At 42.0% G+C, this 12,829-nt stretch overlaps 4 protein-coding genes across 4 annotated transcripts; 2 read left to right on the top strand and 2 right to left on the bottom strand.

The window, feature by feature from the left end:
• Positions 1 to 5,075: 5,075 nt before the first annotated feature.
• On the top strand, positions 5,076 to 7,550 carry LPA2 (low psii accumulation2). The gene is made up of 2 exons (XM_078583663.1): positions 5,076 to 5,540; positions 7,285 to 7,550. The coding sequence occupies exons 1-2, from the start codon at positions 5,165 to 5,167 to the stop codon at positions 7,425 to 7,427; spliced, it is 519 nt and encodes a 172-aa protein (XP_078439789.1). The 5' UTR covers positions 5,076 to 5,164; the 3' UTR covers positions 7,428 to 7,550.
• On the bottom strand, positions 7,425 to 8,195 carry LOC144710016 (small ribosomal subunit protein uS10y-like). Its single transcript, XM_078583665.1, has 3 exons — positions 8,010 to 8,195; positions 7,808 to 7,921; positions 7,425 to 7,704 (listed from the first exon to the last, which is right to left on the bottom strand). Exons 1-3 carry the CDS (start codon positions 8,122 to 8,124, stop codon positions 7,562 to 7,564), a joined length of 372 nt encoding a protein of 123 aa, XP_078439791.1. The 5' UTR covers positions 8,125 to 8,195; the 3' UTR covers positions 7,425 to 7,561.
• A 987-nt stretch (positions 8,196 to 9,182) lies between these two features.
• Positions 9,183 to 11,863, bottom strand: LOC144710013 (nucleotide-sensitive chloride conductance regulator (ICln) family protein). The gene is made up of 7 exons (XM_078583662.1): positions 11,676 to 11,863; positions 11,448 to 11,571; positions 11,011 to 11,128; positions 10,796 to 10,855; positions 10,620 to 10,685; positions 10,456 to 10,532; positions 9,183 to 9,362 (listed from the first exon to the last, which is right to left on the bottom strand). The coding sequence occupies exons 1-7, from the start codon at positions 11,831 to 11,833 to the stop codon at positions 9,294 to 9,296; spliced, it is 672 nt and encodes a 223-aa protein (XP_078439788.1). The 5' UTR covers positions 11,834 to 11,863; the 3' UTR covers positions 9,183 to 9,293.
• A 137-nt stretch (positions 11,864 to 12,000) lies between these two features.
• Positions 12,001 to 12,602, top strand: LOC144710015 (putative calcium-binding protein CML13). The gene has a single exon (XM_078583664.1). The coding sequence runs from the start codon at positions 12,029 to 12,031 to the stop codon at positions 12,470 to 12,472; it is 444 nt and encodes a 147-aa protein (XP_078439790.1). The 5' UTR covers positions 12,001 to 12,028; the 3' UTR covers positions 12,473 to 12,602.
• The last annotated feature ends 227 nt before the right edge of the window (positions 12,603 to 12,829 follow it).

The following is a 12,829-nucleotide window of genomic DNA, read 5'->3' as shown; positions in this document are numbered from 1 at the left end:
TTTCAATTGGAAAATTGTGGAGAAGCATTTTTTTAAGTTTTAATAAATATATTGGGCGAGTCTTGCAAATGTGGAATCTAGACAAAGTAATTGTCTGAAGTATCTTAAAACATTTTATTGTATCAACATGAGAAGGACATTAGTTAACATAAATAGGATCAATTTAACCCAACCAATAGGCCAAGTTTCCTGTATGTGGGACATGCTACACCTTGTGCTCTAAACAATACATAGTAGTGTTGATTGCCACGTGTTCTCTCGTGGAACCTATAATGTCATTGATTACAGCATATGTATAGTCCTCGGTCTATGCAAGATTCCCGAATGACTCAGTCTATGGTTAATTGGCAAGCCATAATCTGACCTTCAGTTAGTACTGCACGCATAACGGGGATCATTAGGCAAGTGCTTCTCCAATATCCCTATTACCCTGGCCAAGGATTTCTCCAATATCCCTATTCCAATACTCAGAATATAACCTTGAAGACTAGTGATCAATATATTATGATCTCATTAGAATTGATTGAGTCATGGTGTGCATTTAGGGACTTCACTGTAAACATTGCATAAGAAGAATAATAAATAAATATTTCAATGAACTTAAATAAACGATGGAAGTTTCATTGACTTGATTGATAGTCACAAACTATCCCTTGGCATTTGCATACATACATGTAACCCTATAAACACTCCCCCTATGAAAACTCCCCTGTTCATGTATATCTCATAATGTATCTTCTTCATTTATCCTACCTAAAGCCCTTAATCCGTGTGGTTTTACCCCTTTCTATCTTTATACATAGTGCTAAGTTAATAAGAGCAGACTTATAAATATATTATATAAGTTAATTTTAATACATTGGTGATTATTAAAACTTAAAATGGACTGATCAGCCCTCGTTTCAGTAACTTCCATTTTGTTGTATACAGCGATGATGTCCATTTTTATAATACCATCCCAAGTATATCATGGTTTCGAAAAAAAATTCTGGCTTTTAAATAAGTTTTAAAGTGATAACTCGTAGTCATGCAAAACATTGGATTTTTTACTGTCAACTCAATCACCAATCATCATGTGCCAAATCCATAATTATGTTCGTTAGTTTCTGCAGAAATGTAGATCATTTCTTACATATTGAAAAAATTTGGTGTTTCTCTTTCCTATGAAAAACAACCAGCATGGTGATCTAATCCTCTGAGCTGGGGCAACAATTTGTGATATCAAAAGAAATGGATCTGATCAAGGTTAGTAATGTCTAAATTGATTCCATAATACTAAACGGTATTTGTTAGCCTTTGCCGTACGATTTCTTTTGAACTTAATTTTAAGGTCATAATTCATCACTGATAATTAATTTAATCTTTAAAGTCATAAATCCTTTAAAGGAAGAGTGATTAACTAGCGATGATTAAGGATTCCATCAACATATAATGATGATTAAGGATCTAATGTTGCGTTTAAATGGTAATAAGAGGATGAGAAGATACATTCTATAAGATAATAAATACAGTGAGATGAGAAGGTGATGAGCCAGAAATTAGGGTTAGAAGTGTCATTGACGTCGTGTGGTTTATGCAAAAATACTTATAATTTTCCTTAGGAGCATAGTGTGCACAAGGGCCAGATCAATAGGGAGTAAGTATTTAATAAGTGAATTATAGTATTTAATTTTTTTAAAGATAAATTCATCTATGTTATTAAAATATCACTTTCTACTCCTTGTAATACGATGATGATGGATGATCTCGTTGCCATTTGTGTGAAAACATTACAAATAGATAATGAGTGCTATTTATGGAAGTTGATGTAGGAGGCCATCGGGAACGTTGTCCGATGGGTACCGAGAAGATGTTGTGATACCAAGATGATGCTGGACGTCATCAATGATGTCGTCTGACGGGTAATTCCCTACGGGAAATGTAACTATGTGAGTGCGATGTCCTAGGCAGTGTACGTGCAGGTCTGACTCGAAGGAATTCACCGAGTTTTGAGCTCCGGGGTGGACGACCAATGACGATGGATGTGACCTTCTGACCCTCATCAGAGACGACGGTGACTATGACGTCGAACGGAATAATTCTGTTGGCGCTCGCACGTAACGGATGGGGTTGACCTGTACCTGGGAATTCACTCAATTTGTAGTTCTCTATATGTAAATTCTAACCTAATCCGAGCACGGTGGAGTGCAGCCAAAAATATATTGAAAAGGTAATATAACTGACGAGCAAAGGGAACAACGTACTTCGTCAGCGATGTCACCCATCGTCAATATAAACGTCAGTGCAGTGGCCGGTACCGACAGATATGGCGGAGGTGTGTCGGGGGTGAGCACACCCTCACTCAACAGGCGGCGGAATGCAGTGCTGGAGCATGACATCGGAGGTCGGAGGTGAGGAGAGAGAAGAGCAGCTGTGAGGCGGCTCAAGCGAACGCCTGCGCTCCGCAGGCACAATCTGATGGTGGATCAGCGCAGACGGAGACGGGTAGTTGTGGCGAGCGGCAGCAGGCGGCACGACATGGATTTCATTATAAACATCACGCGGAATAATAATGAACGTAAATATTTTATTCAATGGACTTAAATACATGGTAGTGTGATTGGCTTGACGGCCACATAATATCCATCAGGATGGTGGGGTGCAAGTCATGGCACCGGCAGATGGCAGTGACGAACGCTGTGGTTCGGAGTGGAGCACTCCCAAACAGGTGTTGTGCATGTGGGTGGTCAACTCCGGGCATGGTGTGGGTGCTAGCACGGGCAGTGACAATAGCAATAGGGGCGGCTCGCTGATACGACGTCAGCAGGTGACACGGTGCATGGCACCCGTGACAATAGCGGCGTCGTGTGCGCGGCGACGGAGGTGGTGACGCAGATCACACGTAGTGACGACAGTGACACGGTGCGTGGCCTAGACGGCGATGCAGCCAATCGATGGTGTGGCCGCGCGTTGGTCGTGCAGCGAGGCTACTCAACAAAGCTGCGTGGTGGGTGCGACCACACGGTCGTAAGGCCGATGCACCCGCACGAAAAGCTGGCGATGCGCGCTGTGTGGCAGTTGCGCGGCACCATCGCTTGGCTGTGTGGCTGGGCGGCGGCCGCGACTGCGGGTCGTGAGGCCGCGTCACCTGTGCAGACAGCCGGCGACTTTGTCAACTACGCGGAAGGTGCAGAAAGCCGTCACTCTAGCCGCGCGGGGGATACGCTGCGTGGCAGCTCGGTCAATTGGCATCACAACCGTGCAACAGCTGCGCGGTGGTCATTCAGCCGCGCGATTGCGGGGCTGAACGTTTGCGCTGTTGCGCGAACGTTGCACTCCGTACGGCTAGGCAGAGGTAAAGCGTCCTGTGGCAGCACTCTGGCGGTGCAAGGCGGTGTGTGAAGGGCAGTTGTCGACACGGGGGAAGCAGCTGGCGGTGCGGGCGGCAGCAACAACCGACGCCTCTACATCCCTTCTTCTCCTCTCCTTCCTCTTCCTCTCCCTCTTCCTCTTCATCCCTTTCTTCTTCCTACAATAGACCACGAACTGAACAAAACATTTTACTTCGATAATTCCTGGTCTAAGGAACTTGGGCACCATTGTGCGCCCTTATGTAGGGGCACGATGGCCCTTACTAAGGGCAAATGATCCCTTGGTGAGGGCCCAAGTGCCCTTACTGGGGGGGGGTCTTATACATAGGGACCCCACTTTAACACAAAATAAAACATATGTGTGAGACATATTCGACGACACGAAATGATACAACACACGACAATACGAAAACGACACGACGGACACAAACACAAACACATGAACACGGTAAAACAACAAACATAATAAAATAAGCACGTGCCGACGAAAATCAAGACGGTCGGATACGCTGACATGCTTTACCTGGGGTATTTGAGCCCGGGTGTTTCACCTTTGTCTTGGCGTGCCGGTCGGCTGGACGTGAACCGGCGGGACCATCGACGACAATGGCAGCTCCGAAGACGTCTCCGATGGAGTGGGGCTGGTGCGCTCCATTAGAAGTGGATCCCTAAATCAGTACAAATGAATCTGTGGATAGTTTTATAGCTAAATCCAGACCAGATTGATTCATTCCATAATTTTTAATGGTTTTCTTTAGATCTGATACATCAAAGACATATTGTGAATGAACAACTATGTTTTAACTATGACATTTGAGTGTTATTGAGATATTCTAAAGAGTCTTAGCTTGGGTGAAGCAACAAGTCCATGAAGATAATTGAGTGGACATGATGGGACAATCTCCCCTTAATATAAGAAGGGGTAATTCAAGGAAAATACGCGGGTCAATATATAGATCAGTGGGTGTTGTTGGTTGAGGAGAGAGAGAGAGATGAAGTTGCCTTAAAATTTTCAGCCTAAAACTCCGAGAAAGTTAGATATCATAGTCTAAAGTTAAATGATTCTAAGCCATTAATTTCTTTCTGTTTCTCCTCAATTGATCTTTGTGTTGGGTTTTAATGTGTCAACAAAATCCTCAAATTTGCTAAATATTTCACATCAATTTCCACACTTACAGCCTCAATTTGAAGTGTGTCAAAAATTTACCCTCCGATTTGTCAAAGATTATGCTCCAATTTCTTTACTTACAACGTCAATATACATCGCATGTCAAAACGCGTCCTTGATGTCACCAAAAGCATGGCATGTCGCAACAATTGACACTCATAGATTCTATTTAAATGAATCGGATATTACCACATGTTTCAACTTGGCAGTGCTTACTGACTTTTTATCCTACTGATGAGTCCTGCTTTCCCATCGCATTTATCGATATCATAATAACTAGATTACGTTTGCATATTTCCAAACAAACATATAATCAATAATTTTCTTACACTCCGATTCAGGTGTCGGATCAAACAAATTCAATCAACTGAATAAGATGAGGAAGAGCATTTTCCTGAATTTTTCCTTCATTCTGTAAAAATTAAACGGGCTGATTGGGTCTCGGATCCTACAGAAGTCAGTATAGGAGGAGCAATTTTCTGTATATTCGAAACTTCAAAACGGGTCTCGGATCCTAAAGAATCCAATCAATCAATCATTTAATCAATCAAAGTCGCTATTTTTCTGTGATTCCCGAGGAAACTCCTCATCCTTGTTCTTCCTCCCGCACTCTCCTTCCCATTCGATCTCCGATCGAGCTTCGACCATGGAAATCGCTTCTGCTTGCTCTCTATCTAGCAAGAGATTGTCGAATCTGTTCTTCATCTATCGCAATCGCTCGACGAAGAGGCTGATCTCCGTTTCCGTTCGCGCGGTGCAGGAAGAAGGGGAAAATGCAGCAACTTCCTCTTCGAATAGGGGATTTGGGGGCGATTTGAGCCCCGCGAAGAAGAAAGGAAAAGAGAATAAGGGAAAAATTGTCCGCCGGGAACCTATCCAGAAGCCATCTTCGGTATATCCCCGGGGAGGAGGTTCTTCTGCGGATTCGGAGCAGATTAAGGTTGATGAGAGCGCGTTCTTGCTCACTTGGTTGGGGCTCGGGATTCTAATTCTCGTCGAAGGCATCGCGCTGGCTGCTTCAGGTAATTCTTTCTTGAGTAATTTACTGTTTAACTTCAAGAATCGCATCCGATGTTGGAGAAGGATTGTTCAATCTGAGAAATTAGAAAAAATTGTAGTGTGTTCTAGCAGTATAAACCCGATGAAATCCAAAGGAAATTATGTTGAATTGAGCTGATTTTTTAAACATTGGTTGCTTGATTGTTGAGAACTTAACTAAGGCACCATGTCAGAGTGGTTACTTCGTTCTAGAAGTAAAATCCAGTGAATTTTTTTCCTTTTGGCATCCATTCTTTTTTGAGTGTGTTTTTTTTTTTGGGAAAATTGATGGAATTGACTTGGAAGTTTCTTGAATTTGTTGCTATGTTTGTGAAGAACTGAAGAAACATCACTGTAGTACTACAAACAAATGCAAAAATCTTGCTATCTTTTAGCAGTAAAATTCGGTGATATCTACTTACCCTGGCAGCTATTTTGTATTAATTTGAGCTGAATTTTCCAGCATTTGTTGCTTGATAGGGAGGAACTTAACTAAATTTACAGGTCAACTATTGTGTTACTTAAGTATTAGCAGTAATATTTGGTGAAATCTTTTTCCGTTCAACATCCATTTTGTTTCGAGGGTGTCTTTTATTTTGCAAAATTGTTTGAAATTGAGCTGTTTTTTCTCATTTACTGCTTGATAGCGAAGAACAGAACTATGTGGCCATAGCACTGGACTTTAAAATCGCCTCTCTTGAATCAAATTTTCTCCCAAACTGAAGTAATTTCAATTATCGTTATCATTCCATTGTTAGTCTAATTCATAAAAGTGCCGTAGCCCGTGATAAATTACGAATTAGCATTTGCCTGACTAGACTCGGAATTCATTTTAATGGTTGTTAACTTATTTTTTTTGAAAAAAAACTACCATTCATACAATGATTTCCGAGTTTAGTCGGGCAAATAATTATTCATTTAATTTTGGGTTATATTGGCACGATTGCTACCATGTTGGTACTTTTGAGTCTTAAGGAAAGTTTTGAAACTTGCTATTTTTTCCTGCGATGTAGTTTTAAACGGTATGTTTAAAGGATATTTTATTAAAATGGAAGAATTTTTCTTGCATGACCTTCGAACTTTACTAAACCCTCATCGATTTATGATTGTGGAGATTTTAGTTCACAGAGCCGACAGTTTATGATCTTGAAATTCTGGCATAAATTCTAAAATCTTCGAAGAATCATTAAGTTATTGAAAATTATGAAACTCTGGACAATTTCGAAATCCATAGACGAACTGCTCTTTAATTCTTTTTAATGTTACGTTGTTTCCTACTCCGAAAATTTTGCAACAATTTCTGGTTCTATCATCTAGAATTTTTTCCTAGTAAAATACACGAACTACATTTTTTTCCACATCGAAGATTGCTTACAATTTTTTCTTCCCTACCTTTCCTTCCCAATCTCATTAATATTTCGTCAGGCAAGGGAAGACCTAAAATAAAACCTTCTGTGAGAGAAACATTATCATTGGCTTCCTTTAGTGCAATTTTAAATACAGCAATTGATTTTCTATTAATCCTCCAGAAATATGATAAGCTTCTAGACCCAATGCAATGGAAGAACCATAATGATTGATTTTCATTTCATAAAAATCTTAAAATTCAAACTCTGGGCTTTCCCTAATTTCTTCATTCTGTGAAAGCTTCTTCCCTAATTTCTCTAATCCCGTTTCTAAAGGTCGTTATGGAGGAGGATTAAGGCTAATTAATCATCATTGTTTCAGGGTTTCTCCCAGAATCAGTGGACAGTTTCTTCTCCAAATTCGTCTACCCCGCGTTTACACCAACGGTCGGATTGTTCGTGGCCGGCACCGTCGCCTACGGCGTCTTCAAGTATCTCCAAGGAGAGTCTCAGAGCCCCCAATAATCAACTTATCCAATTCTTTAGGAATTTTTCTTCCCAATGTTGAAAATACACCTCCAGGAATGAAAGAATATCTCTAGCGATTCTCGATTAATTATCAAATAATGAAAGGAAAATTTTCAAAAATTTTCAAAAAATTAGACGTCGGCGATGGTCACCTCGACTTCGACGCCGGGCTCGATCGTGATCGACGTGATCTGCTTGACAATCTCCGGCGAGCTAACCAGATCGATCACGCGCTTATGAACTCGAAGCTCGAACCGATCCCACGTGTTCGTCCCTGCAAATGCGTGATTTATAATCATAATTAGGGAAAATAGGGAATCGAGGATGAGAAGAAACCCTAATTCGGAGGAAAGAAGATCGAAAGAAGGCGATCGAACCTTCGCCGCAGGGGGATTTCCTGGTGGTGATATTGAGCACCTTGGTGGGCATCCGGACGGGGCCTTTAACCTTGAGGAGCTTGTCTTTGGCTCCCTTGACCAGATCCGCGCAGACTGCAAACAAAAAAAAAAGGAAAAACAAAGAAGAATCAGCGAAAATTCTGGAGGATTGGAGAGGATCGAGGAAGAATCGATGGCTAACCTTTCTCGAGATTCTTCACGTTTTTGGAGGAAAGCGTGATCCGGATCCGATGGACCGGTGCCGGGGCCTGATCCTCCATTCCTTGCTTCATCGGCTTCACCGCCGCGTACGCCATTGAACAGCGTTTTCCCGCCCCGCCGCTTCTCCTGCAATTCCCAAATTCTAGGGTTTTTTCTACTCTTCCCACGGTAAATCAATTATATGTTCCTCGCGTTCTTCACGCCTGAAATGACCCAAATACCCTTAGTTACAGTTTGAATTTTTCCCATGATTGACATAATTTATGTACCTCATCGGTACATCTCATCAGAAAATGACTAAAATATCCTTATTACCGTTCTATTTAAACCCGGACTTGAGAATAGACATGGTTGTTATGTTTGAACTGGACAGGGCCTTGTTCTTTGTTTTGTTCTTTTTTTTTTCAAAATCGAACAAAATTTGCACAAAACTAGAACAAAATTCACACAAAGCGAACAAAAAAACCGCACTAAGAGTCTGTGCTAAGTTCTGTTCGAATTTGTTTTTGTTCTGTTCAGAAAACCGAACAGAACAAACAATTCGCACAAAAAGAACAGAACTACAATGTCTACTTGAGAGAGACCCTGAGGAGCTTCCTACCGACCTCCCGTGGTGGAAACCATTAGAGATTCAATCTTCTACCTTCAATCATGATTATTTCCTGGGAAAAAACCTCCACTCGGGCGTCCTGATGATGTGCTCTCGATTTATCAAACGCCCCATGATCGATCAAAACCTCCCTCACAACCCCGACGAGATCTCCGTCGTCCGATACCACCACCAAGCATCCGACGGCCCTCCTGCCCCCAATCGAGAGCCCAGCCCATCGGATCTCCCCCACGAGGCCTCCCTGGGCATCAGTCGCCCGAAGAACTTCTCCATCATGGCCGTCAATTCTGACTGAGAGCTCCAGCTGGCCGACACTGGTGCTGTGCCACATGTCAACTTCTGCATGGCCTCGTGCACTGTTTTGTACCAGACATCAGATGGGACGAGAATGTCTTGGACAGGACGGGTAGTGGATGAAAGTATTCGGGACGGGATGAACACTGGACGAGACAATTAGGACGAACCTCTAAAGTGCGGACGACCTTTGTCCTGTCCCATCCTTTGGAACCATCCTGGACAATGGTGCAGTATAGTACTAGCAGCTGCCATTTGAATGCTTGTTCTACTGGGCTTGTTAAACTAATGGGAACCTCTTAGTCTATGGTACAGGTTTCGAAGTCTGTTGAAGTTTCGAAGATTGAGAGAGGGAGAACATCAAGGGCGTCGATGGAGTTCTCGTTCGCCTTCCTCGGCATCCTGGAACCGCTGATCGTCGATCTGCAGCTGTTGACATGAATTATGAAAAATATGAGCATCATCTCTCTCTCTTCATCTCTATGTATCTCTCTGTCTAAAAATCTCTCTTTTATTATCTTTATCTTATCTCTCTCTATCTAGCAAGCTAAATCTCTCGCATTATCTTTATATTAGCTATCTCCCTCTGGCATTATCTTCATCTTATCCCTCTACATCTTATTATACCTATCTAGCTATCTCTCTCACCTTATCTTTAGCTTATCCCTCTACATCTCATTATATCTATATACTTATCTTTATCTCTTCCCTCTACATCTATCTAATTATCTAGCTATCTCTCTTTCATTGACATTATCTTATCTCTCTCGCTAATTTATCTTATCCAACTGTATTTATCTACTTTTCTCTCTCATTATCTCTCTATCTATCTATCTATCTCTCTCATAATCTTGACCACTCGTATCTGTCTTTCCTTTTCTATGTATATACTATCTCATATATCTAATCTACCTGTCAATCTAATCTAGCTATCTCCATCTCTCCCTCATTATCTTCATCTATCTCTTTCACTACTCTCTCTCTCCACTATATCTCTCATTTATCTAACCTATCAATCTAATCTTATTTAATCTAGCAATCTCTATCTCATTACTCTTATTATCTCTATCTATCTCGTACTCTACTCTCTCTATCATCCATCTAATCTCTCTATAAAGTCTAATATGTATCTTATAAATCTCTATTCATCTCTCTAATCAAATCAATCTATGGCTCAATCCATCTATCTATGTATCTATCTATCTCTTTCTCTATCTATATACAATCTTATCCATCTATAGCTACCTCCATCTGCCTCTCTCGTTATCTCTCTCCCTATCTCTGACTGCACTATCTCTCTTATTAATCTTATCCCTCTATTAATCTAATATAATCTCTATCTATCTCTCTAATCGATGTATAAATCTCTACCTTATCTCTCTAATCTATCACTTAATCTTATCTCTCTAATCTATGTATAAATCGATGTATTTATCTTATCTCTCTAATCAATCACTCAATTTATGTATAAATCTCTATCTTTCTCGGTTTAGAGTTTGAAGAAACATGTGGCAGATCTGACCTCAAGAACGGAGTGAGCAAGGTCGCCATGCCCATTTGCGTGGCCGATAGGGTTGACAAGTTCTTCAGAATCATCCCCTGATAGAAATGAAGAGGCCAAGATTAACGGATATGAACAGTGAAAAACCAAAATGAATCAACCATTTCTGCTCATAACAGCATTACCCATGTCAGCGCCATTAATCGTCATTTGTTCATCCCCGAAAATCCATTCATTGTCATCTTCCTCCTCTGTAAAACAAGAAAGACATGAAATAGAAATTAAGAGAAGTTTCCTGATGGTCTAGCATTAAGTGATTTGCCACAAATAACAAAAAGAAGACATGTCGAGCGGCACCAACCTTGATTTGGATCAGGGTTTAGCTCGGCGCCCTCACAGAACATGTCAAATAGAGCATCGACTGTTGCGAGGAATGTTAAGGATTCAAACAAAAAATAGCGGTCGGTATTAGATGAATTCTAAATGGTTTCTCTTAACATCGGCCAATGTCATATTTCAAGGTTCCGAAGTGAAAAATTGAGCAAGCAAAATAATGAGCAAAACAGCAAAGGATACGATGGCAAGGATCTGAAGGCACGAGCCTCATTTCCGTAACTTTTGAAAGTTCCAGTTCTTCCGCGCACTCAGAGTCGGATTCACCTGATCTTTCATCCTCGCCAATTTCTGTTTCAATCTGCAGTTAAAATTCCATTAAACCAAAACATGGAAAAAACTACTCTTTCCAGTAGAACCAAGATCATTAGGTACATCTTTATCGATAGAGTTTGAGAAATTTCTGATCCACGGTTCTCTAGTCAACGAAATTCAGTTTCAGAAAGCAAAACTAGTACAAGAATTCCGGAAACCTGTCAATCCAATAAACAAACTAACGGTTTGAATAAGAGGAACTGAAACAAATTATTCAGCTCCAGGCCCATTTTACCAAAAAAAAAACAGAAACGCAATTAAAATAAACCAACTAACGACGATTAAGCCCAACAACAGAATCATACCTGAGCGTAGATGCAAGGAAAAGGATAAGCATCCGGATCCCGGGAAACCGCGTGCAACGAAATTCCCACGAAATCCACCGCGTAGCCTCTGGTCTGATCCGCATCACTCAGCCAAATAACCCTCCTTCTCATCACCAGACCACAAATCAAGACCAAAAAAAACCCCTACTGAAACAAAACGGACCAAAGATTCCGAACGAAAGATGAAATCCGATCGAAAACTAGTACTTGCTGGTGATGTAGAGCGTTCCAGAGGATTCAAGCGCGCGATTCTCGAGCGCGATCGACACGCCATACTGTACGTGCATCAGCTCTTCATCTTCCTCGTCCAGCCGCGGTCGCCCTTCCTCCCTCTCTGCAAATCTCCTCAAACCTGAAACCACCATTTCTCTCTCTTTCTCGAACCTTCCAATTTCCCGCCCAATCAGTTATTTATAGGGCGGAGAGACCACGGCCGAGATAACAGGCCCAGTCGGCCCATTAAGCCCAGTTACCCACCAGTCTGCGTGGTCGAATCGCGGCCGTCCATCGGAGACTATATATATAGAGTTCGTACCGGCGAGCTTCGAGGGGGAGGAGATATGGCGAAGAATCTGACGGAGGAGCAGGTGGCGACGATGAAGGAGGCGTTCGCGCTGTTCGACACCGACGGAGATGGACGGATCGCGGTATCAGAGCTCGGAATTCTGATGAGATCGCTCGGCGGAAATCCTACGCAAGCTCGGATCAAAGAAATCGTGGCGGAAGAGAAGTTATCGGCCCCTTTCGATCTCCCGCGATTCGTAGATCTGATGAAGAAACATCTAAATCCCGAGCCTTTTGATCGCCAGCTTCGCCAGGCCTTCAAGGTTCTCGATAAGGACGGTACGGGGTTCGTCTCCGCTTCCGATCTCCGCCATATCCTCACCAGCATCGGCGAGAAATTGGAGCCCGCCGAGTTCGATGAGTGGATCCGTGAGGTCGACGTTGGCCTTGATGGACGAATCCGGTACGAAGATTTCATCCTTCGAATGGTTTCCAAGTGATTCGGTTCGGGGAAGGCCTTGTTCCTTGCGTATGAGATTGATTTCATCGTACCTTGAAAAAATCGATTTGGTTTTCTTTGATGTTTTTACGTGATCTTTGTGCGCGCTATAGATTGAAGCCCGTTTGGCATTTTTTTTTGCTGTCAGTTGATCTCGAAACGGTCGATTTCGAGGTTAAACAATCTGTCCTCCTATTTCCTGGCAAAAACGAAAGAACACTGATTGAACTGTACCCGAATTAGCTCGAATCAGAAGAAATAAGAATATTGAATTTGATTCTATATGTTCTGGACGATTCACGGCTGCCTGGGATAAATTATTAAGATATGTTAGATCGGCAAACTTTGCAAATCGCCC

Source organism: Wolffia australiana, chromosome 12 (assembly GCF_029677425.1).
Source record: "Wolffia australiana isolate 7733 chromosome 12, ASM2967742v1".
Taxonomy (NCBI): Eukaryota; Viridiplantae; Streptophyta; class Magnoliopsida; order Alismatales; family Araceae; genus Wolffia; species Wolffia australiana.
This window is presented reverse-complemented; position numbering and strand designations above follow the sequence as displayed.